Source organism: Chelonia mydas, chromosome 2 (assembly GCF_015237465.2).
Source record: "Chelonia mydas isolate rCheMyd1 chromosome 2, rCheMyd1.pri.v2, whole genome shotgun sequence".
Classification (NCBI taxonomy): domain Eukaryota; kingdom Metazoa; phylum Chordata; order Testudines; family Cheloniidae; genus Chelonia; species Chelonia mydas.
In genome coordinates this window covers 222,002,223-222,027,261 of record NC_057850.1, presented here as the reverse complement: position 1 = coordinate 222,027,261, position 25,039 = coordinate 222,002,223, and the positions used below count along the sequence as shown (strand labels likewise).

The window sequence follows — 25,039 nt, the reverse complement described above, 5'->3', positions numbered from 1 at the left end:
GGATGGGAAATCAGAATTTTGCCACAGGTGAACAGATGCAGTTGAGTAGGATTCACAAGTACAGCTGTGCTGTTTAAGTTTTGTAAAGGAAAAGGCTTTGAGGGATCTGGTAACGGGATGAGGTTTCACCTCTAGGACTGGTTTGAATGGCTGTGAAAAGATGATGGACTGGAGGAGGCTTGCAGTGGCCTTGTTACGGTACCGATTAGATCTTCTCACTTCTGTGTTCCATGTGTGAGCAGTGGTCAGTTTTACTTCCTGGCTACTTACAGCTGGAACAGAGGTGAGTTAGATGAATAGGGAAGCAAAGGACATGAGGGGAGGAGAAAGGAACAATGCAGTGAAAAAAGAGCTCTCTCCTGAGCATATCCACCCCCACCAGCAGGTAGTACTTCTTCTTTGGTAGCAAGAATAGCAATGGGGGTGAATAATGATGGGTCTTTTCTTTCTTGCTTCTGCAGCCATAGGCACAGGAAGCACCTATGGGAGCAGCCACTCACAATCTTCAGGCCCAGCTGAATGCTGTGAGACCATCAACACCTGAAACATTTTGACCAGCTCTCTTATCTATTTCTATTTTTCTAGGATGTGGTGGAATCATTCATTCAGATAATGGTACAATCAAATCTCCCCATTGGCCTCAAAATTTCCCCATGAACATCAGATGCACGTGGACAATCATTACTCACAAGAGCAAACACTTGGAGATGAGCTTTGATAACAACTTCCAGATCCCTGATAGTAACGGAGTGTGCCAGAGCAGTTATGTGAAGGTAAGAGAGCACTGGTAGGAGATCTGTGGTTTGACAGTTTTCAGTGTTTAGTATTAATTACTAAGAACTACATTCATACAATGGTATGATTGACATTTTAAATGCACAAAACCCTGGCAATTCAAAGTTATGGTTCCCACAACAACATACTAGTAGAGACTCACAACTGATACTTTATTTATAAATATAACTCTGTGTAAGATGTCAAGGTTGTCTTAATTCTCACTTATATTTCTTTCAATGGCAGCTTAGAGCAACTTGTTTTGAAGGCATTAGAGCAGAGTGGGACATGCTTTGAATTCTTTGTTTAATTTTTTCTCAGGCATTTGGCAGATGTTCCATGTTTTTGTACTCATTCTCTCCAGAGCCACAATACTCCCACTTGTAATAAAGGGCAAGCATAATTTGACATCATGTAGGATGACTTGAGCAGCTCTACAGCCAATGGCTGAGAAGACCTAAAAGACATTAATTTTTTAAAGCCAAAATTGCAATTTTGTGTTCTGCCCCACTGAACCACAGCAGTAAATATGCCACAAATAAAGTTTTGTTTCATAAACAGCAAGTATTATTGCTGCCCAATGGAGGAGTCTGTTGATTAAAAATGGCCAACCTGACCTGGATGACTATCCTGAGTATTGTTGTATGAAAAGCTTTCGTGGCATGGACAAAACTATTTGAATGGCCAAGTTAGCCCCTGAGACCAAGTGAACAAAGATTTCGGGTGCCCAGCCCATCAAGGGACCTGGTTGTCAGAAAGTGCTGAGGACCCATCCTCTGACAATCAATGTATCCCAAATTGGGCACCCAAAAATCAAGGCACTCCAAATTATAATCACTTTTCAAAATCTTGGCCTGGATGTGCACTGTTTATACTAATCATGTAAGCATGGACGATTCATGCCTCCCCATACCAGGGGAGTTGGGGGAGGGGGAGGGGAACACAATCTAAAGAGGAGGATACATGACTGCCCCATGTCTCCTCTGCCCAGCGACCCCCGCACCGTGCATCCAGCCCGGGGCCGCCATGCTCCCCCTGTCCAATGTTACCTGCTGGGGAAGGGGAACTCTGTCCTTCTCCCACTGTAGCTCCCCTCAGCATGTTTGGCCGCTCTCCCTGGCAGCTGGGCCCGGGCAGGGAACCAAAGGGATCTGCTTCTCACCCAGCTGAAGCTGCCTGCTCTGGGTCACTGCTCTGTGCAGCACAGCGACTGCCAGCAAGAGCCAGGCTGGGAAGGTGGTGGGCTTCCCCCCTGCCTGGGCCCAACTGTCGGGGACAGGGGCCAAGCAACCCGGAAACATGCCACGGGGAAGAAGGGACTCCAGCTTGCTCGGCCCTTGTCCCTGGTGGCCTGGGCTGGTGACGTCCCGCCATCACCTTCCCAGCCAGGCTCTCTCTCAGGCAACCACCGCACTGCACAGAGCAGCAACCCTAAGCGGCTGGTGTGAGAAGTGGCTGGTCCTGCCCCTTCCGCTCCCTGCCCGGGAAAAGGGCCAAGCGTGCAAGGGGCAGGCACAGCGGGAGAAGGGCAGAGCCTCTCTCACTCCCCTTGGCAGACCAGTCTGGGGGGACACTTGACCCTGCCTGCCCCCCTACATGTTGCCTATGCATTCAAGGGCTCAATGTTGCAAACACCTAGGCACGTGAATACCATTATTCACATGCCTAAGTGTTTGTGTGGGAAGTCTGTTTACATAGCCATCAGAGTTGTATGTGGCTGATCTCTTCTTGTTCTGTCTTGACTTCTAACATATGAAAGTCTTAATCAAATATTCTTTATTATCCTTATTTTTTTACTAGACGAGTGGTAAGGAAAAATCCTGTAACCACATGGACTGGAAAAAAATCAGGCATGTTACTGAATCAGAAACCTTAAGGGATTTCAACACATTACATTTGAAATAGGAAGTTAATATTTTCTCGTATAAGCAAACAACATTTGGTTAATATCCTTGGGAAGGTACTGAAGTAAATAGAGTGAAATTCAGTAACCACAAATGCAAAGTACTCCACTTAGCAAGGAACAATCAATTGCACATATACAAAATGGGAAATGACTGCCTAGGAAGGAAACTGTGGAAAGGATATAGGGGTTATAGCGGATCACAAGCTTAATATAAGTGAATAGTGTAACATTGTTGCAAAAAAAGCAAGCATCATTGGGGGATGTATCAGAGGTGAAAGTAAGCCGGTACGCCCCGGTACGATGTACCAGCAAGAGCCGGTGTGCTGTACAGGGGGGGATCGGCTTCCGCAGGCGCAATTTAAAGGGCCTGAGGCTCCCAGCAGCGGCTGGAGCCCCCGGCCCTTTAAATTGCTGCCAGAGTAGCAATTTAAAGGGTAGCGGCGGCGGAGCTGGGGCAGCAATTTAAAGGGCCTGGAGCGGTAGCGGCGGCCGAGCCCTGGGCCTTTTAAATCGTCCCCAGAGCCCCGCCGCCACTTCCCCAGGGCTCTGCCAGGCTCCAGGACGATTTAAAGGGCCCAGGGTGGTAGGGGCGGCCGGAGCCCCGTCCCCGGAGCTCTGCTGCCAGAGCCCTGGGGAAGCGGCGGTGGGGCTCCAGGGACGATTTAAAGGGCCCAGGGCTCCAGATGTTGCTACTGCCCAGGGCCCTTTAAACTGCTGCCAGAGCCTCTGGCTGCTGCTGTTACCCCGGAGAGGGGTAAGGAGGCACTTGCTGGTACACGGTGGGCTGGGGCTCGCTCTGACCTCCCCCAACCCCGCCCCTTCCACCCGAAGCCCCGCCCCTTCCGGGGGCCAGAGCCGGCCCCAGCCCAGCCCCGTACCAGTAAGTCCCTAGACTTACTTTCACCCCTGGGATGTATTAGCAGGAGTGTTGTAAGCAAGACATGAGAAGTAATTCTTCCACTCAACTCCGCTCTGATTAGGCCTCAACTAGAGTACTGTGTCCAGTTCTGGGCACCACATTTCAGGAAAGATGTAAACAAATTGGAGAAAGTCCAGAGAATAGCAACAAAAAATGACTAATGGTCTAGAAAACATGACCTTTGAGGAAAGATTGAAAAAAATTTGTTTAGTCTGGAGAAGAGAAGACTAAGGGGGAACGTGATAACAATTTTCAAGTACGCAAAAGGTTGTTATGTGGAGGAGTGTGAAAAATTGTTCTCCTTAACCTCTGAGGATAGTACAAGGAGCAATGGGCTTAAATTGCAGTAAGGGAGCTTTAGGTTGGATATTAGGAAAAAATTCCTAACAGTCAGGGTAATTAAGCACTGGAACAAATTGCCTAGGGAGCTTGTGGAATTTCTAACAAATTTATTTGGGCATAAGCTTTTGTGGCTAAAACCCACTTCATCGGATGCATGCAGTGGAAAATACAGTAGGAAGATATATATACACAGAGAACATGAAGAAATGGGTGTTGCCATACCAACTGTAATGAGACCAATCAATTAAAGTGGGCTACTATCAGCAGGAGAAAAAAAAACTTTTGTAGTGATAATCAGGATGGCCCATTTCAGTTGACAGGAAGGTGTGAGTAACGTAGGGGGAAAAAATAGCATGGGGAAATAGTTTATTTTGCTGATACAGACTAACACAGCTACGACCCTGAAACCTGTGGAATCTCTGTCACTGGAGGTTTTTAAGAGCAGGTTAGACAAACACCTGTCAGGAATGGTCTAGTTTTTACTTAGTGCTGCCTTGAGTTCAGGGGACTGGACTAAATGACCTATTGAAGTCCCTTCCAGTTTTACACTTCTATGGTTCAGCAAAGAACTAAAGCACTTGCTTAACTTCAAGCTTTAAGCATGTGTCTGGTTTTACAAATATGCTTAAATCACATTCACTTAAATGGGATTTAAGCATGTGCTTAAAGTTAAGTAATTGCTTGAGTGCTTACCTGATTAGGGTTGGATTTACCTGCTTAAAATTAAGCATGCATGTGATTTTCCTGAATTGTGGCCCTAACTAGCCTTAAAATTACTACTCATATGCTTGTTTGCAGTGTTCTTGTAGCCATGTTGGGCCCAGGATATTGGAGAGACAAGGTGGATTAGGTAATATCTTTTATTGAACCAACTTCCGTTGGTGAGAGATAAGCTTTCGAGTTTACACAGAGCTCTTCTTCAGGTGTGGGAAAGGTACTCCCACAGGTTAACACAAGGTGGAACAGATTGTTAAGTGTAAGGAGGTAACACACTTGGCAAAGAGATCAATCAGAGTGAATTGGGCAGTGAACACCTCTGCAGTCTTAGGACAAAGGAAGGTTAGTGGGTTATAGATTGTTATAGTGAGCCATAAATCTGGGGTCTTTATTGAGTTCATGATTTTTAGTGTCTAGCAAAGTTATGAATTTAAGCTCCCAGTGTCATCCTTTGAAAGTATTGTGCAGTTTCCTTTGAGGACAAAGACTAAGAAGTCAGATATAGAGTGATTGTTTTGTGAACAGTGTTTGCCCACAGGTGATATGGTGTCTTTGTCTTATCATTTTTCTGTGTGAGTTCATTTGAGTGTAGTGATTGTCACACTTCACCCACATAATTGTTGTTGAGGCATTTAGTGTACAGGCTGATACACACCACATGTTATGATAGGCATGTGTAGGACCCATGTATCTTGAAAGCTGTGTTGGTGAAGGGTATTGATCATCGTAGCAGTGGAGATATGTCTGCAGATTTTGTATCTCTTGTTCTGGCAGGGCCTGGTGCCACTTTGAGTTGGTGTGTCTTGGTCTGTGGGGAGCTTGCTTCTGATGATGAACTTGGTGAGGTTGGGGGTTGTGTGAAGGCTAGAAGAGGGGGTATGAGAAGCATTTCTTTCAGGATGTGGTCCCCATCAAGTATGACTTATAATTGTTTACTGGTATGCTTAGTATTTCATAGAAGATACTATACTAATCCTTAATATTTCTTTTTCTTATATCATGCATGCCATGTATTACATTACTTTAACTTCCTGTATAACTTGAACATGTCATTAAACAAATGAATACAATGTAATAGGAGAACAAATTTATTTTTGGTTTGAAGGGTCAGAATATTAATTATCTGAAGCTGCTGAATTGGAGCCTATATATTACTCTAGCATCTTCACCTAAATACTTGTCTACACTTATTGGCAGAGAGAGTACATTCAGTCATTTATTGTAAACACGGGTGTTAATAGTGTATACATTTATACTTCAATTGGCAAAGATAAAATAAAAGTAAGAATTATTGCGTGTGAAATGTTTTGTATCCTGGGTTTCCGCTAAATTGGCTCACATCCTAAATTCCCTCTAAGGGGCATGGCCACATGGCCGCAAAGCAGGCTATCAAGGGCTGTGCAGGTGGGAAGAGGAGCCCCTCCCCGGACCCAGCCCAGCCGCACCAGAGCTGCCGTGGATACGGATAGGTACCTCTCACCTGGCCCTGAGCTGCAATGTGGGGGGAAGTCCTCTCTACCCTCAGACGCCTGCACCCCAAGCCCCTCGTCCCCGGCCCCACCCCCAAGCCCGCACCCACAGCCAGAGCCTTCAGCCCCCTGCACCTCAACCCTCTCCCTCAGCCCTGAGCCCCCTACTGAACCCCAAACCCCTCATTCCCAGCCCCACCCCAGAGCCTTCACTCCCAGCCAGAGCCCTCACCCCCACACCCCAACCCTCTGCCCCAGCCCTGAGCCCCCTCCCACACTCCGAGCCCCTCAGCCCCACCCCCGCCACACATCACCTCCATATTGGCGCACACAACAAAATTTATTCCACACACGGATGTAAAAAATTAGAGGGAACACTGCATCACATCCTAATGCTTTTTAGGTAATGTGGAAGATACTTGTATATTTGTAACTTCCTTGAGGGACAGGTAAAATGTAATTCACCGTAATACATTCACACTAACTGCATGGAGTTTGAAAATACTAACTCATCCCCATCCTGGATGTGTTAGGTACTGAGAGGAAATAATGATGAAGAAGAAGCAGAAGCTTTGCTGGCCACAGGATGTGGAAGTACAGCTCCTGGGTCTATTGTTGCTCCCAGCAATGTGATAACTACAGTGTTCCAATCTCAGGATACCCCTGGGTGTGGCTTCTCTGCATCTTTCATAAGCAGTAAGTGACATTTAAAGCCAGGACGCCACTATAAGTGAGTCCACTTTGGATTAGCTATAAACATTGTTACCTACACTATTTCAAGGCCTTAGCTTAGCAAAGATCTGAAACATGGGGGAGGGATAGTTCAGTGGTTTGAGCATTGGCCTGCTAAACCCAGACTTGTGAGTTCAATCCTTGAGGGGGCCATTTGGGATCTGGGGCAAAAATTGGGGATTGGTCCTGCTTTGAGCAGGGGGTTGGACTAATGACCTCCTGAGGTCCCTTCCAACCCTGATATTCTATGATTCTAACATGCGCCTAAGCAAGTCACGAGTCAATGGAGTCATATGCTTGAAGTTAGGCAGATGCTTAAGAAAATTGCTGAATGAGGGCCTAAATGAGGGGGTCAACATAGCTTTAAACAAGCTATTTGGAAGATAGCATTCTAGAATCCTTGGGGAAGGAACCCCTTTGTATTTCTTTTCTTCACAAGATTTTTTAACTCCTTTGTCTAAATATAGAACAGCTTGTGTTGCTACCCTTAGTAATTTATTCCATGCTCTGCATATGAACTACTCTCAGGAGGGAACTTCTTTCAGTTCCTTCCTTGGTTTTACTGTTGCTTTTCCCACTGGCTTAAATGGCATTATTGATCCATCCTCTCCTTTTCCTTTAGAAAAGCAGAGTCTTCAGTAGGGTAAAACCAACTGGAAGTGTAGGAGGTATTGTCTTGATAAAAACAGATTAATTTTTCTGGTGTGCTGCCAAAGCAACCCCTCTATGAACAAGTTTCCCTCCACTTGAGTCAGATTAAATTCAGCAGGAAAATGTGTGTTAAAGCGATTATAACAACACTGAGCCAAAATGTAAAAGAATCCACAATCGTAATAGATTTTTGTGCTTATAACATCAGAACTGATCTGCATCAGGTACATTTTATGGTGTCAGTTATTGCCATACAGTTGACTTAGGGCCAGATCCTGCTCCCATTAGAGTCAGTGGCAAAACTCTGAGTGAAGGCAACGGCCCACCTTTTCCCATCTTGTACATGAGTGTTCATAATTTGGTACCAGCATATGAATGTTCATTTGCATCAACCATAGGCTGCAAACAGCCCTTTAATTTTAAGTCTGTTAATTTTCACATGCCTGCAGCCAGAAGAGACGCATCAGGTTAGGAAGGCTTTTGGAGCTCGAAGAAATTACTGGTACCCACTCCATTAGCACAGGACTGGGACTCAGGGGACCTGGGTTCTATTGCTGGCTCCGCCTGTAGCCTGCTGGCTGACTTTGGGCAACCACTTTGTTGCTACGTGCCTCAGTTTCCCCATCTATAAAATAGAGCTAATGATACTGACCTTGGTAAAGCTTTGGAATCTACTGATGAAAACCCTTATGTAAGAGTTAGGGTGCTCCCAGGCACTCAGGATGGTACATCATGCTCCACTCTCCATGCCTCATCAGCTTTGCTGTTCAGTGCAGGTTGAGGGGGACACAGGTGGGCAATGATCCTGTCTCACTCCTGTCCCGCTTCAGGTATCTTGTAATCCCAGGGGCACTAGGCAGGAATAGTTCTTGTGCTTCCCATTGGGACTGCAGTATTATTACTCCTGTACAGGGACTACTGTAGCACCTGGCCATCTCACCAGCACCCAAAAGGATTGGGAGGACAGAAAAATCCTTACACCTGCTCCTCGACCAACTCATACTAGGGCAAGGCACAGTCTTAGAAAATAGAAACTAAACATTATGTTGCTACATAGATTTTAACTATGGTTATTCTTATTTGCAGGATGTGGAGTAAATTTCACTGGCCCTGCAGGTCGCATTGTCTCCCCTAACTACCCCAGCCAGTATGACAACAACTTGAATTGCAACTATATCATAGATGGGGGACCTCAATCATTTGTCATCCTACAGTTTGAGACTTTCCATTTGCAATGTAAGTACTTGCTTTTTAAAATATCTCCAGTGTGTTATACAGACTGTCATGCTATTCGGAGAAGGGTATAATGAGTCTCCCATATTGAAAAATAATTATTTAAATTCAGGACCCCATTTTGCAAACTATTTACTGGCAAACTTGATTGCTTTGGAGGTTTGGTGCAGTTCAGAAAAAATGTCCAAAATAGTGGAAGCTTATCTGAAGCTGGAAATCTGGTAAGAATTAGTGGTTAGAATATGAAAATGGCAATCAGGAATTTTGGGTTTTGTTCCTAGTTTTGCCACTGGCTGTGTGACCTTGGCCAAGTCATGACACTTAATTTTTGTGGGCCTCAATTTCCCACATCTGTAAAATGGATATAATTACACTTATTGTGCAAGAATATAGTCACAGCTAATTAATGTTTGTAAAATGTTTTGTGATCTTCAGGTGAAAGGCGCTATGGAAGTTGAAAGTGGTGCTATTATTTATTTATTAGCAATATTGTCTCTTCAGAATTTAGCCAGGTGAGAATTCAATGGCAAAACTCCCATTGCCTCGCAGGATTTCAGCCCAGAAGTCTTGTCACAGTACAGTAGAACCCTGATTGTGCAAATGGCATACTCAGACCTCATACTTTGAGATGACCTGGATTTGGATCATGGGGAGTCATTTGAACAAGGAGATATGCAAGCAAGCTGTTATATAGGGTGGTTTCTAATGTACTTCTGCTTTTGGCTGAAACTGTGAAGTTAAGAGGTGAACAAATTTTGCTTGTAAAGAATGTTTTGGAGTTATTTTGGACCTCAGCAAAAATTGTGCTCTTTTTAAAATTTGACCGTGGGGCAAAGATTTGGTTCCGCTGTGGTTTTTGTCTAAAATAGTTTGCTCATCTCCAGTTCAAATATAACCTAATACTTTGTGAATTAGAGGAAGAGCTCATCAAAATAGAAGCAAACAAACATTTAAAGGATTACCTGTAGTAAAAACAAATCTTGGTCCTTCTGAAAAAAATTGAAACATTAAAACCAAATGCTGCCCATTTCCACATCTTTGATTATATTAGTTTTTTTTCCCCAGTGAAATATTCAGCTTCAGTATTGGCTTAAATGATACTTTGTCTTTAAGGGTATTGAAACATTTAGATCAAATTAAAACATATATTCCATTTTTTGAGGTTTTTTTGTGTATAAAGGCATTCCGAAAATATACTTGCAATCGATATTGATTAAAAAATTGAGGTAAAGAGATAAGTAATATAGACCTTGTGATAAACTATATGTGTCATAAATATTTATTTGAGTCACTTTACTGCAGGTCTGATTTGCTTTGTTGTTATCTTTATCAATGTACACAAATACAAAATCCTTAGTCATTTGAAGGCAAGAAATTAGGATATGAGCAAGAGAACATCTGGTGGTAAAAGAGGAAGTTTGTCAACCACCAGAAGCTGCTTATAAAGTTGTTTTCACAAGGATCTTAACAATAAAATGTAAGTTTGGTCACCATCTAATAGCGAGTGAAATTGCCTGTGTTTAAATTTAAAATGAAAGAGAAGAATCATAGCCCCTGGTTTTGTAATCCCTTCAGCACATGCTTACATTTATGCACAAGTATTCCCACTGAACAATGGGACTGCTCACATGAAAAGTTAATCATGTGCCTAAGAGTTTGCAGGATCAGGTCCTTGGTTCTCTTTTACAGATACAGGTTAAATTCAGTTCTGGCATAAGCATTCCCAATTATATTGGAGTCAACAGAGTATTGCACCTGCTTTGACCATAGCTGAATTTGGCCCATTAGACCCATTTTACACACATAGTTCAGATGTTCCTGTTTGGGTACTTAAAGTTTAGATATATTTTAATCATCATAACTTACTAGTTATTTCACCATTGGAAACAAAACTTGGTTTTAACATAGTGAAATATTTTATTGGAGAACTGAATCTAAGGAGACAGTTTTCAAACAAGTGTCTGTGAAGCACACATCTCATTTACTTTACCCTGTTGAAATATCTTTTTTCTGAGAACCATAAAGTCAGAGGCAAGAGGGTAGAGTGGAATAACATACATGTCCTGTCAGCAAATAAGATCTTTTCATTTGATAAAATCATAGATTTCTCGGCAGAAGTAGTGTGTTTTCTGATATTGCATAGGAGGTGAAGAGACAATACTGACTACAAGGGATCCCTGGGTAGAAGAATTTCCAAATGACCAATTCAGGCCATAGCAATGAAACAATTATCAGCGTTCGGACTTGGAGTCTGAATAAGGTTCCTGTAAAGAATGTACGCCACATTCCTTCATCCTGTCCTCGTAAGCAGTAAAGCAATCAAAGAGAAGGGGAAGGACACCCAAATGGGATTGCATTGGATGGAAGTATTTTTGTCTGTTTCATGATCAAAACATGATAGCACTAACCGGTATTTCTTCGTGGTAGCTAGGAGTCTGAGCTATTCTCCAGTATCTCTGCGATAGATCATATCTGGTTACAGAGCCTCGTTTTTACTGTAGTCTGTTTAGTGAAATTGCATTGTCTACAGTTAGCTTCTTTTATTCGTGTTTCCCTTTTCTATTTTATTTAATGTCAAGCACAAAGTTTTTTGTGCATTTGTCTGCTTGGTGCCAGTGGCACACAGATACTTATATTCTATAGAAGATGCATATTCTCTCTACTCTTTTCCTGCATCTGGGCTTGTAGGTCTGCGCTACTTTAAATTATTGAAAATAGATAAGAATCCTTCTCCATAAACAATGGAATTATCTAAAGGTAGTTACTCAGATCCAACCTTTTGTTTGCAATCCTTATACAAATAGAACCTCCTTTTAAGTATATTCTTAATGGTAGCATTTGATAGCATAGTATTAGTGCTAAAATACCTTAATTCTCTCCAGGTATTAGGCAGTCTTCCAGGGAATTCTGAGTACCATGAATACTTTGTTGAAATCCTATAAAATAAGTGGGAGAAAGTTCCTCCAACATTTATTCTAATTTTGTTAGACTGTGTGCAGCTCTTTCTAGACAAAGCAACCACACTGTGTTGTCGTGTCATCCCCAACAATTATTTATTGGCTTGTTTCTTTCTTTTTTGTTTAATCTTAAATGCTGAGGTTATAATTTTGCAATATGTAAAAAGGTTGCTAATCCATTTGGAATCTTCCACATCTGCTTTCTCAATTATTACAAGGCCCTTCAGAAAATAAATACATTTTGTAATATCTTATTTTGAAAGAAGAGATCTTTCAAAGATTTTTGTAATTATTCACTTTTGAAATAGCCCCTCTGCTATTTGGTTTGAGTTGGCTAGCTTATAAGTAATGAAGGAGTAGAATTCTCTATTATAATAATAATAATAGCAACAACAATGCCTAGGAGCCCCAATTATGGATCAGAACCCCATTGTGCTAGGTGCTGTACAAACACAGAACTCAAAGATGGTCCCTGCCTTAGAGAACTTGCTGTCTAAGTATAAGACAAGAGACAGATATAGATAGACCAGTGGGGAGTGCCAGGAAACAATACTGGTCAGCACGATAGGCTGGGGTCTCAGCACACCAGCAGTCTAACCAAGTTTTTTGTAGGCTTCACAGCAGAGGAAAGTTTTAAAAAGGATAATGATTTAGTTTTACACATAATTATGAGAAGCTCCTTCCAAGCATGAAGAGCATCATGGGAGAGAGCCTACAGGTGCTTGTCTGAACATTTAATAATCAGACAATGGAGGCTGGCATCATGGGTCAGTCAGAGGCAGGAGTCAATGAATGATGATAGGTAGGATGGGAATAGGCAGTGAAAATGAAGACAAGTAGCTTATGTTTGATGTAATGGAGAAGAGGGAGTTGGTGGACAGATGCAAAGAGGGGGGGTGACATCCTCAGAGCAATGGGTTCAGCTGCCAGAGCCAGCCTTAAAACTCACTGGGGCCCAGGGCTGAAGCTGAAGCCTGAGGGCTTCAGCCTAGGGAGGTGGGGCTCGGGATCTGGCCCCACCCCTCCACCTGGGGTGGCAGGGTTCAGGCTTTGGCCCTGGCCCCACCCCAGCCTGGGTCATGTAGTAATTTTTGTTGTCAGAAGGGGGTCTCAGTGCAATGAAGTTTGAGAACTGCTGGTAGGAAAATGATCTTTATGGCAGCATTCTGAATGGATAGGAGGGGGCAAGACTGTACTTTTCTAGGCCAGAGAAAAGGATGTTGCAGTAAATGAGACACGAGATGATGAGAGCCTGGATAAGTTTTAGCTGTGTGGATGGATAGGAAAAGCTGTATCTTAAAGACCTTATGCAGAAAGAATCAGCAGGATTTATACGTAGTGTGGCTATGAGCACCTTGGGAGAGGTTTGAGTCAAGGCTGATGTCTGGGTCACAGGCCTGAGTGACAGGCAGGATGTTGGTGTTGTGTTGTCCACCAAGATCAAGAAAGAAGGGGGTGGGAAAAGAGGTTGATGGGAGGAGAGATTAAGAGTTCCTTTCTAGCCATGTTGAGCTTGAGCTCATGGCTAGACATCCACAAGGAGATGTCAGAGAAAGAGGCTAAGATTTTCCTTTGGACAGGAGACAGGTCTGGAACAGAGAGGCTGATTTGTGAATCATATGCATAAAGAGTTGAATTTGTGCTTGCGGATGAGATTAGGCAGAGGTAAGGTATAGAGAGAGAAGAGAAGCAGACCTAAATCAGAGCCCTGTGGGGCCCCCCGTCCCCCGGACATCGGGAGGGTGATGAGGAGGATCATCTGAAGGATGCACTGGTGAAGTAGGAGGAGAATCAGAAGGAGGAACAGTCACAGAAACCAAGGGTGGACAACATTTCAAGAAGAGGAGCATGGTCAGCAGTGTCAAAGGTGTCCAGCAGGTCAAGGAGGATTAGGATGGAGTACTGGATTTGATCTTGGGTTAGGAAGAGGTCTCAAAGACTTTGGCAAAAGTTTCAGTGAAAGGTGAAGGATACTGGATGGAAACCAGAGAGGACAGGGGCAAGGCTGGAACTGGAGGATGGGAACTCCAGGCAGCACGTCTGTTATAGGGTTGCTCCCTCCAGGGTGCCCCTCATAGCTGGAGGTGGCTGTACAGGCACCCTGCCTCAGTTTCCCTCTTCTCAAACCTCTGTAGTCCAAAGACCTCCACGGTTGGTGTGAAGGTTCAGGTAGGCTTCCTCGCTCTGGTACAACTCTGGCTGCCTCTGCCTGCGAACCAGAGGCCCTCCTCCTGGAGCTGGGTCACAAATAGTTCCCTCTAAGGGGATCAGGAGTCCACAGCCCTCCTCTCAGATCTGGAGTAAAGCATAAGGAGTTTCTCCTTCCTGAGATCAAGAGTTGACTGGCCCACCTTCTAGGGCTAGGTTGCAATTCCTGCCAGCTGCAAGCCTGCTTCTCTCCAGCCAGCCCCTGTTTCCCACTCAGTCCTTTTATCCTGGAGAGATCAGCAGGCAGACTTCCTCCTCCTGCTAACATCTCCCTGTTATGAGAGACAGAAGGCAGCATTTATACTGCCCTCCTTCCCAGGGCTCATCATGGTTGTCTGGGAGAGAGAGGAGTCCTGCCTCACCTTGCACTACAGGGATGCTTGTCTCAGCCCCTTAAAAAGGCTGGTGGTTAGGGTTGCCAACTTTCTAATCGCACAAAACTGAACACCCTTGCCCTGCTCCCTGCCCCGCCCCTTCTCTGAGGCCCTGCCCCCACTCACTCCATCCCCCCTTCCTCCGTCGCTCGCTTTCCCCCACCCTTACTCACTTTCACCGGGCTGGGGCAGGGGCTTGGGGTGTGGGAAGGGGTGAGGGCTCAGGCTGGAGGTGCTGGCTCTGGGGTGGGGCCAGGGGTGAGAAGTTCAGAGTGTGGGAGGGGACTCAGGGCTGGGGCAGAGAGTTGGGGTGCAGGAGGGGGTGTGGAGGGGGGGGTTCCAACCTGGGGGCAGGGGGTTGGAGTGTGGCAGGGAGGTCGGGGTGCAGGCTCCAGCTGGGCGGCGCTTACCTCAGGTGGCTCCCGGAAGCGGCCGGCATGTCCGGCTCCTAGGTGGAGGGGCCAGAGGGCTCTGCATGCTGCCCGTGACTGTAGGTGCTCCCATTGGCCATGGTTCCCTGCACTTAAGAGTCGGCAAGGCCGACCACTTCCAGGAGCCACACGGAGCCAGGGCAGGTAGGGAGCCTGCCTTAGCTCCACTGTGTTGTCTAGGCATTTTGTGCTTGGGGGGTCTCTAGACCCTTCTTCAGGGAATCTCCCCTTTTCCCTATCTTGGACTTTCTCCCTCTGCCCACCTTCCCTCCTGGGAAGGAGCCCTAGTCTGTACCCACTACCACGGGATAGGGCAGGCCCTTTACTACCCTGACCTGTTGCCACTTAAACCTGCCCCAAACCTCAAGGGACACCTGGGCAATAGGGTATTGCCTCCTATCCCTGTGGGCACATTGTATGTCCATCTTCGCACCAGAATCCACCAGTGCGGCCTCACCTGCTTCCTTTGTACCAGAGAGCAGGCTGAGGCTGAGTCCACCAGGCCTCACTGAAGTTTCCTTCCCATCCTCACTGGAATGGTGGACAGTTTCCACTCCTTTACTTGCCTTCCAGCATTTGCCCAGCCACAAAACTCCACCCACCCCCAATCCATGTGTGGGGGCAGTCCCCCTTCTTGTGTCCTAGTTGTCCACTTTGCCAGCAGACCACTGGTTGGGACTGTGGGGGAACCCCTTGGGTGTCCTCCGATTTGTTTTCCTGGCCCTTCCCAGGAGGGGTTTCTCTGGGCCTTCTCCCGGTCTCCACATCCCTGCTCAGCCATCCCTCCTTCCTGGGGAAGTCCGCTTCCGCGTACTCTTCTGTGAGTTTTACAGCTGCCTCAGCTGTATTTGGGTGCCTCCTCACCCACACCTTTATGTTCTCAGGGAGGCCTGTAAGAATTGTTCTAGGTCAAGCGCATCCATGATCTCCCCCACTGTCTGGGCATCTGGCCTCAGCCAGCGTGTGGCCCAGTCCATTAACTTTTGGGCAAATGCCTGGGGCCACAACACCCCGTCCACCTCACTGCCCAGAACTTCTGGCAGTACTTCTCCACTGACAGCCCCACCCGATCCAGGATGGCTGCCTTCACTACTTCATAATTCCTGGCCTGCTCTTCACTTAGGGCCATGTAGGCCACTGGGCTTCGCCGGCTAGGTAGGGAGCCAGTCGCAGAGCCCAGGTTGCCCTTTCCCATCCAGCCCCAGCAGCTACCCACTCAATGTGCCTAGGAAGGTGTCGGGGTCATCTGTCAGGCCCATTTTATATAGTCCTAGGCCTGGCACCCGAACGCCATCCCCTCCCATGGGACTCACCACTTTCTGCAGGAACTGCTATTGGATGCTGGCCTGTTCCCGAATGAAGTCTTGCAGGCTCTTCTGCTGTTCTGCCTGCCAGGGGAGCAAGGCCTGTCTCTCCAGCTGGTAGGCTTGCTGAAATCTTTGCATTATCTTCTGCACCTCCTCCTGCTGCTTGATCAGCCATTGCAGGGTCTCCTCTATCTCCAAGGTGCCAAACACTTGCTTCTGGCACAGGAGATCCTGGACAAGCTCCCACATGTAGCAGAGCTCCTTTGGCTTCTGCCTCTGCTAGGGTCACAAAGTCACGCTGAGACCCTGGGTTTAGTAACCACTGGTGTACTTTATTCTTAGGCTTGTTCCCACCACCATTTTACCATGTACAGTAACTTCTTACTTAAAATCATCCCGGTTAATGTTGTTTCTTTGTTATGTTGCTGATCAATTAGGGAACATGCTCGTTTAAAGCTGTACAATGCTTCCTTATAACATTGTTTGGCAGCCACCTGCTGTGTCCACTGCTTGCAGAAAGAGCAGCCCATTGGAGCAAGCTTGGTGGGGCTTGGAACCAGGGTGGACTTGCAGTCCACCATCAGGTCCTCGCTCAGGGATTTCCCTACACCCCCGCCCTGAATTTCCCCAATCCCAAACCCCACCCCAGTTTTGTGAACTAGTTACATGCTGTGTTGCCAATTTAGTGATTGTTTGGAAATTTGAATCGAAATTGAAACATTAATACACACTTTAAAAGCATATGCAGTGTATGATAAAATATGTGTATCTGAAAAAGTATCATAGATTTAAAAAGTATAAACATAGACTAGCTTCCTTATACAGCTGTTGTTTTTTATGACATCAGTGCATTCATTTCAGTGATGTTGGCCAACCTAATAATTTCAAATTATGATTTGTAAGCAAAGTCTAAATGAGCTCTCCCTGACAGCTAGTGATGAGCTGGGGGCTGGGGGGAAAGGCTTCAGGACCAGATTGTATTTACATTCATACCTAATCTACCTAGGTATCCATCAAACAGCTGTGTTGCCCAAGTGATAGATTTTGGCTGGGGTTGGGTTACAAATCACTTGAATGGGGGGGAGGGGGAATGAAATGTTGTTGTTCTTATTGTCTGAGTAATGGGCGGTAGAATTGTACTTAGCCTGTGCTGATTGAGGGTATCAAGAGAGAGGGTGGGGATAGGTGTTTTGCTTGATGGGCTGCCTGAGTCACAAGTACTATTAGACCTGCCCCTCTCCTCTGTTTAAAGACAGAGCTGATTAGGCTCCATAGATAGTCTTTTGTTTTGTTAAGTGATTACTACAGCTGAAATAACTGATAATCAGGTCTAAGCGCTTAGACCTGTTGTGGAACAGTGTTTCTGTGGAAGAGATGGCCCAGTCTGCACTAGCAGCGAGGTTCCCCCACTGAGAGCTCACCTGAAATCACTGAGAGCCGGTGGAACCTCAAGAGACCAACTCACAGAGGTCACGGTGGCAGTAGAAGGTGACAGTGCAGGGCCGCTGGCAACAGAGCGATGGAGTGAACGGTGGCACAACGAACAACAGTGGCCAGAGCGAACAGTGAGCAGCTGGAGGAACGAGCAAGGTGCCTTCTTGCCCCCCACCTGGGAGGTGAACTCATGTGAAAGCACCTCTGAACTCTGAATCTCCACAGACCAAGAACAACACCGGTGAGTGTTAATGAGGCTGTTAAGAATGCTGGAGACACAACAGAGTTCATGCAAACAAACATGGCCATGGCATCATACTTTCTATTTAAGCAAGCGATACCACACGCTACAAACTGGAGGCCAATGTTAAGTGCATTGTCACTTGTTCATCCTGAAGTTGAACACTGGTTCCGAACAAGACCAGCAGATGCTCACTATCTTTCTGCAAGAAATTCAACTGACTGGCTAGAAGCATGTGGTGCAACAGTAAAAGACTCAACAGTTGAAAAAGCGAAGAACTCTCTCACCACATTCAAAAAATTTGCATACGTGGCTGATGAATGCACCAATGCAAATGGTCATCAAGTATTAAGTCATTGTGTACGTTATCTTGATGGCAGTGGTAGGCCACTAGATGCATTTCTAGATGTTCAATTTTAGAAGACACATCAGCTGCATCTGTGACAACCCACATCTTAGAAGAGTTAAATGCTTGTCAAGTGGACCCCAAACAGATGGCTGCTTGTGCATTTGATGGAGCTGCAAACTTCTCTGGAAGACATGGTGAAGTATAAGCTTTGCTCAGAGAAAAGTGTAACCCTAGTCTCTCCTATACACACTGCAAAGGCCATCTACTCCAACTAGCGCTAGTACGAGCTGCAGACTCTTCAAAAGACATTAAAAAAGCTATAAATTTAATGTCTTCATTATATTCTTTTTTCAGCAAGAGTCCAAAAAGACTGAGAATTTTGGAAAATATAGAAGATACACTGGGACTGAAGTTCAAATTAGTCCAACCTGGGAAAACCCTCTGGCTTTCTCATGAGGATCCTTGGCTGTTGTTTTAAAATTACTCCAGCCGTTATCACTGGCTTTGGAAAGTATCTACTAAGATGGGATGGATCTAAGTAGTGAGGCTGGTGGATTACTTTTGCTACTACATTCAGAGAAGACAATTGCCATTCTCTCTCTTGTAAGTCTACTGTTGAAACCACTTGGGTCATTAAACAATGCCATCCAGGCATCTGCTACAACAGTAGTAGATCTTTGTCAGGCAATAGAAGCTACATTTGGATCAATCAGAGAGCTATCCATTGAAAAAGTACTGGAAGAAGCAAAGACTTCAGTCCAGAAGTTGACTAATGAAGGCATTTATATTGAATCCTTAAGTGAAGAGGACAAGAAGTGTTTGTTAAGACAACTGAAAAAGTACACAGACTTGATTCTTAAAAATCTACAACAGTGACTTCTAGATTCTACTCAACCTCTACATAGCTTTTACAGATCCCTGTCCTATAAAACACTGACAGTTGAGTGGACTGAGGCACTACCAGCAATGGGGCTGCCATGTGCTCAGGACAGAATAGAGAATTTGAACACAGAGTGGAATATCATACAACGAATGAATGAAGATTTGACTTCAACTTCTTTTTTATCATCACTAGTGGCTCAACCCGATCTTTATGGTATGTTTCCTGGGATGAAAGAAGTAGGAATTCATCTCTTGCTACTCCCAGTCACAACAGCTACAGTTGAGCGTTCTTTTTCATCATTGAATAGAATTTTGTGTTCTGAAAGAAGTCGCCTTCTGCCTGATCATGTGAATGAACTAATGAGCATATCAGTTGAAGGAATGGAAGTACCGGACACGTGAGAAGCCACCAAAGATGAATGCATTGCATTCAAGAAGTTCATTAACAGAGTTGTGCAAAATTATAACAGGAAACCAAGAAGGATGTAGAAGTAGTGCTTCATAGAAGGCTTGAGTAGCCAACTTTAATTTGTGTTATGATTTTAAAACATGAGTTAAATCTAATAAAATGGTCATGAAACACTTTTCAGTTTTTACTGTGGTGCCATACAGCCACCTTCACCCTCACGGTCTCACCGCTCATTGGCGCTGAACCCCCCCCCCCGGAAATTCGAACACCCCCCCCCCCCCCCAATTTCAATTCCTGGGGAAAACACTGTCCCACTCTCCCAAGTTCCCTGTGCGGCAGCCGCCCAGCAGGCTATCAATTGCCGGGCAGTTCAGCTCTCCCTCTCCCCACTGCCATGTGCTGCTCCTGCCCTCTGCCTTGGAGCTGCTCCCGTGAACCTTCTGCTTGCTGTACGGGGGGGAGGGGGGAAAGAGGGGAGCTAATGTCAGGGTGTCCCCCTCTGCCCCGCTCCTTTACACCATCTCCACAGAGCAATGTGGGGTCATGACAAGGCATAGGTCGGAGGGAGCTTGCTGCAGCAGCTTCTGTCTCAACTTGCTGATCTACTTAAAAAGGCAATGTACTTAGAGTAGAGTCAGTATACTTAAAGGGGCAATGAGTGCCACACACACACACACACACACACACTGTGTGTGTCTCTGTCTCTCTCTCTCTGCCATGCTGTCTCCGCTCCTTCCATTCGTGCTGCCTTGTAGAGTGTGAGGCTAGATTAACAACAATTTGTTAACCCTTCAGGGCTCAGCCAAGTGCTAGTTGATCATTTAGCAGTAAGGCATTCCCTGGGAAATATCCCACCCTCTGACTTCACCACCTCAACAAAGCTTCACAATCATTGTTGCCATGTACAATATTAAATTGTTTGTTTAAAACGTATTCTGTGTGTGTATGTAATATATATATATATATATATAAATAGTTTTTTGTCTGGCAAAGACAATTTCCCTGGAACCTAACCCCTCCCCATTTACATTAATTCTTATGGGGAAACTGGATTTTCTTAACATCATTTCTCTTAAAGTAGCATTTTTCAGGAACATAACTACAACATTAAGCGAGGAGTTACCTTCACCATCTGCAGGCAGGAGGAAGGGGAGGGGAAGCTACCACCCTGCTTTCATTCCCTGCCTTTTCCCTTTCCTCCTGCTCTCTCCTGGCTTCCTTCCCCTGAGGCTTTTATGCAGCCCCAGGCTAATTAGATAGCAGTTGTCTCCGCCTCCCCAGTTAGGGCCAGGTTATCTCCAGCCTGCTCTAATTTGTTCCCCCTAACAAGGATTGCGTGTGACAGAGGGCTGAGTCTGCAATCCTTTGCCCAGCACCCTGTCACAAGGAGTTAATCCCATGGATTGTGTACACCCTGGAAACTTGGGATGTCTGAATTTGCTGCAACTGATTTGTACCTCCTTGGGAAGTTGCTTATCCTCTCAGTGCCTCAGTTTCCTCATATGTTAAAAATTATATTTATTTCACAGGGAGTTAATGAGTAAGCCACTTTGTGAAGTGCTTTGAGATCCTTGGGTGGAAAGTATACATTTATTATTATTATTATTTTATTTTATTATAAATCACTCTGTGAGGTATATGTATATGTAATACTCAATAAGTTCCATTGAATGTATGCTGCTAACACTTCTGCATTTCACATCCTTTGCAGCCCAGGCACTCTCCACTGGAACTTGTGCTTATGATGGAGTGAAAATTTTCAGAGGTATCAGGGTAACTCCATACCCGGTCATCACAATGTGTGGTACTGAAATCCCGAGGCCTGTCAGTTCCTTTGGGTCTATGCTCCTCAACTTCTACACTGACTCTCATATAGTAGGCCTTGGATTCCTGGCAACATACAGAATAATCTGTGAGTAGCCGCAGCAATCCGCTTTGGTGGGTAAAAGTAGTGAGATTTGAGTGAGTGAATGTTAGCTGCCTCTTCTGCATGTGCAATGCAGAGGGGACAACAAGTGCAACACCGGAGAGGAGCCATTGTGCCCTGCTGTGGGTTTCCCTCAGATAGGCAGAGTTCACGCTTCCCATATGCTCTGCAAAGAGGGTTTTTAGGAGTGGGGCCTGGGAGTGAGCAGCATGTTTTATCATGTACTGCCTGTGACCTGACTGTCCCAGCTCTCAGGCACTCTACTCTCCCCCTTTATAGGAATTATCTATCTACAGGGCTCTGAATGGGGCCAACTCTGAATCTGAGACCACATGAATGTTATATAGCCATCTGCTCCACAGAAACAATAGGGTCTGAGTTTTATTTTAAAATGATACTCCAAAGATGTGCCACTAGTTAATTTACCTGAAGAAAAATTGTTATTACGTGCAGGAGGATGGCAAAAAATAACGCTCTGAGCCTGATTCTGAAATTATACCAAGACCCCTTTACACCACACTAGCAGTGTAATGGGGTCCTAACATGGGCTCAGTTATATTTACACCTACTTGCTAAAGACAGCCTAAAGGGGCCTTAGTGTCAGTGAGAATCAGGCTCTAAACACGTTTTTCCTTTGAATGTACATACTCCACAAATACATATCATGATTCACATCAGATGTCCATTCTTTTAAAGAGGAAGTGGGTATTAGGAAAGTGAAATGAATATATGAAGTCATTCCTACTGCACCAATATAGTAAATCCAAACTGATTCTGTTTTCAAGATAAATTGAACTATCGTCTGGTTTTTGAAAAACTGTTTCATTTGCACCAGCAAAGCACATGTAAGAGCGTGCTGTTAATAGCTGTGAAATTTCCCTCATTACCTTCCTCCTCTGAACAACAGCCACAACAAAATGTATAAAGTCAAGTACTTCTGTTTAAAATGAATCGCCCCAATAGCCACAGGCTAGACAGAATGGCACCGAAGGATGACAATGGGCATTTACTCATGAAAAGACGTTCATAACTCACTCAAGTTGGCTGCGGCTGTGTAACTTGTGACTTATGACATTTGAGAAGTATAACTATGGCCTTATTAGCTTGTTGCTCTGTACAACGCAGATTCTAGCAATTAACATTCCTCTTCCTTCTAGTTGTATTGTTTGCTGAAAGAGAAATGAAAAGGCTTTCCTCTGCTTGCCTAGCATGAATGCTGCTTTTTAATCCACTTAGCTTTTGTCTCTTATTTGCCAAAGTTCCAGTGTACAGTGTTCAGCAGCCCCCCTACCTGAGCTGCGAATGTGGAATGAGGGGCTGTGCAGTCAACAGCCTTCACGGGCTTTACTTTGTGAAGGTGGTGGCTGCCTGGGGCAATGGCTGGTCTTTAGAACTTGAGAAATCTGTGTGTGGGTTTGGGCTATTTGTCAGCAGGGCACAGGGAAGCCAGGGCCATGTTAAGATTATAAAATAAAGAGCATGAGTAGGCAGTGCGGGTTTCAGCTGGTTTTGCATAGGATTTGTTCCCTCAAGCAGTGAAGTTGGGAACGAACATCAGGCCACATCCTGACTTTAGCAGCATCTATGGTGTGAAATTCACAGGAGCACCTTCATCCCACAGTTGCAGATGCTTAAATTGACCCTGTTCTGAAGCAGCTTGGTTGCATGTACAGGACCACCCAGTCATAGCCCCTCCCCAACAGCACAGTCTGTGACTCTACCCGCTGCCAGATAGGGAGTCCATGTCAGAGGTAGTACTGAGTCAATGCAATGCCTTCCAGATGCCTCAGCAGAGGGGGAGGGCAGATTCCTCCCAGCTGACTGATAGCTGGGGAGACACTGGATGAAATGTGTAGCTTAGGGATTTCCCTGCCACCCCCAACCAGCTGAAGAATCCCAAGGGGAGAAGAGGTAAAGGAAATAGCCCCACCGTGACTGGTATGGTTCCTCCCCTCCCCACCCTTCTAGAGCTGAGTGGGATTCACTAGGTCAGCACAATCCCTCAGCTCCAGCAGGAAGGAGAGAGTGAAGGTATGAATAGCGGGTAGGTCTATCTGAGAGGAGATGGAGTGAAATCCTGACTCCATTTAAGTTAATGGTAAAACTCCCACAGAGTTCAAAGGAACCAAGAATACACCCATTTCCCAAGTTCTCTAACCACCAAGTAGCAACACACAAGCTACTGTAGAGCAGGTGCAGACCCACTCCTCAAGATGCACCTGGTTCACAACCAGTTTATATAGCTTCGTGGTGCTTATCCCTTCCCTCCTTCATGTCTTATAAGACAGGGTCAGGATTTTGCTTGTCTGTTATTGCACAAGCATGGTATCAGTGAGGGGAAATGTAGCAGAAAAATACAACTGGGTTACTAGGATACTGCCAAAATCATAAGAGTTCATTTTACATTTCAGGGTGGTATAAACTTCCACAATCAACTCTTCTTAGCATGGCGACAAGAGATGCTCCTTTTAGTTATCAAGAATCTTGTCTTGCCTGTATCTGGATAGTAAAATTATCCCCCTTGCTTCATGATACTCTCACATTTGGCATCTGGTTTATATTCAGATATTAATTGATCTCTGCTTCCTCTTTTTGCTTTCATTGCAGCTTGTGGTGGCATTTTCAATGGTTCCTCTGGCACAGTCAGCAGCCCTGCCCATTCATTTACTGATTATCACAACAATATGAACTGCTCATACCACATCACAGTTGGAAACAACAAAGTCGTGGCACTCAAGTATGTAATCCAAGTTCAGCATCTCATTAAGAGGGACAGAAAGGTCTCTGGTTCTGATTTTTTTTTAAAAGTATTTTGGTAAAGAGAGTCATTATATATTCTCTTTTCCAATGGAGAACTTGAAGTGGACTAAGAAATGTCCATGTAAAGCACTGAAGCAGACCTTATTATCCCCATAAAAACCAAACTTGCTGAAAACTGTTTGTCTTACAAACTGTCAGTTAGTTATTATTAGCAAGATATCACTGTAATTTTTGCTTCCCACTGTGTCTTGCAAAGGGACTGAATCATCATATAAAATGCTATTCACTCACTGAGCTAAACTTCACCAATTGGCTGCTTTGGAGTAGGTATGAGCTTGTGAATAATGTAAATTATAATCCTCTTTGGAAACTAGTGACCTTTTTTTCTTAAAGCCCAGATAATATTCCCTTCCCAGAAATGGCATAATTTAAAAAAGATGTAACAGCCACAAAATATTGCAGTTTAAAATTCTGAAACAAAATAATTCTTGTGTTTTAACAATATTAAAGCTTAGTTTATAGCATTGGGAGAGGAAGGAATTATGAAAAGGCTGCGTATGAATAGAATACATTTGCCCAGCTAAGTAGGATGCTGGCTTGGGGGCTGATTCTGCATTTCATGTACATCCAAAGTGCCCACAGAAGCTGATGGTTTGGCTCTTTGCATAAATGAGTGAGGATACTGATTCTCAAAGAATATGCAAGATCTGCATAGTTCCTGGAAACTATGCTTATGCTCAAACTAAGCTTATGCTCAAATAAATGTGTTAGTCTCTAAGGTGCCACAAGTACTCCTTTTCTTCCTGGAAATGAAGACACCCATGTTGATGCATGCTGGTTATCAAGTTTCACTTCAAGCTTGTCTTGTGAGCATAACTGGCCTGGACATAAATGGGGTCACTAATATCTAAAGGTTTCAGAGTAGCAGCCGTGTTAGTCTGTACCTGCAAAAAGAACAGGAGTACTTAGTCTCTAAGGTGCCACAACACATTTATTAGGCCATAAGCTTTCGTGGGC

The 25,039-nt window shown here is 44.9% G+C and overlaps 1 protein-coding gene across 1 annotated transcript in view; it reads left to right on the top strand.

Moving 5' to 3' along the window:
* CUBN (cubilin) overlaps positions 1-25,039 on the top strand; it is a 212,734-nt gene that overhangs the window by 161,141 nt on the left and 26,554 nt on the right. Inside the window, exons 54-58 of the mRNA XM_027820946.3 lie at positions 586-773; positions 6,661-6,823; positions 8,597-8,746; positions 21,047-21,247; positions 23,870-23,999. Coding sequence (XP_027676747.3) covers positions 586-773; positions 6,661-6,823; positions 8,597-8,746; positions 21,047-21,247; positions 23,870-23,999 — 832 coding nt within the window. The remainder of the gene's footprint in view (positions 1-585; positions 774-6,660; positions 6,824-8,596; positions 8,747-21,046; positions 21,248-23,869; positions 24,000-25,039) is intronic.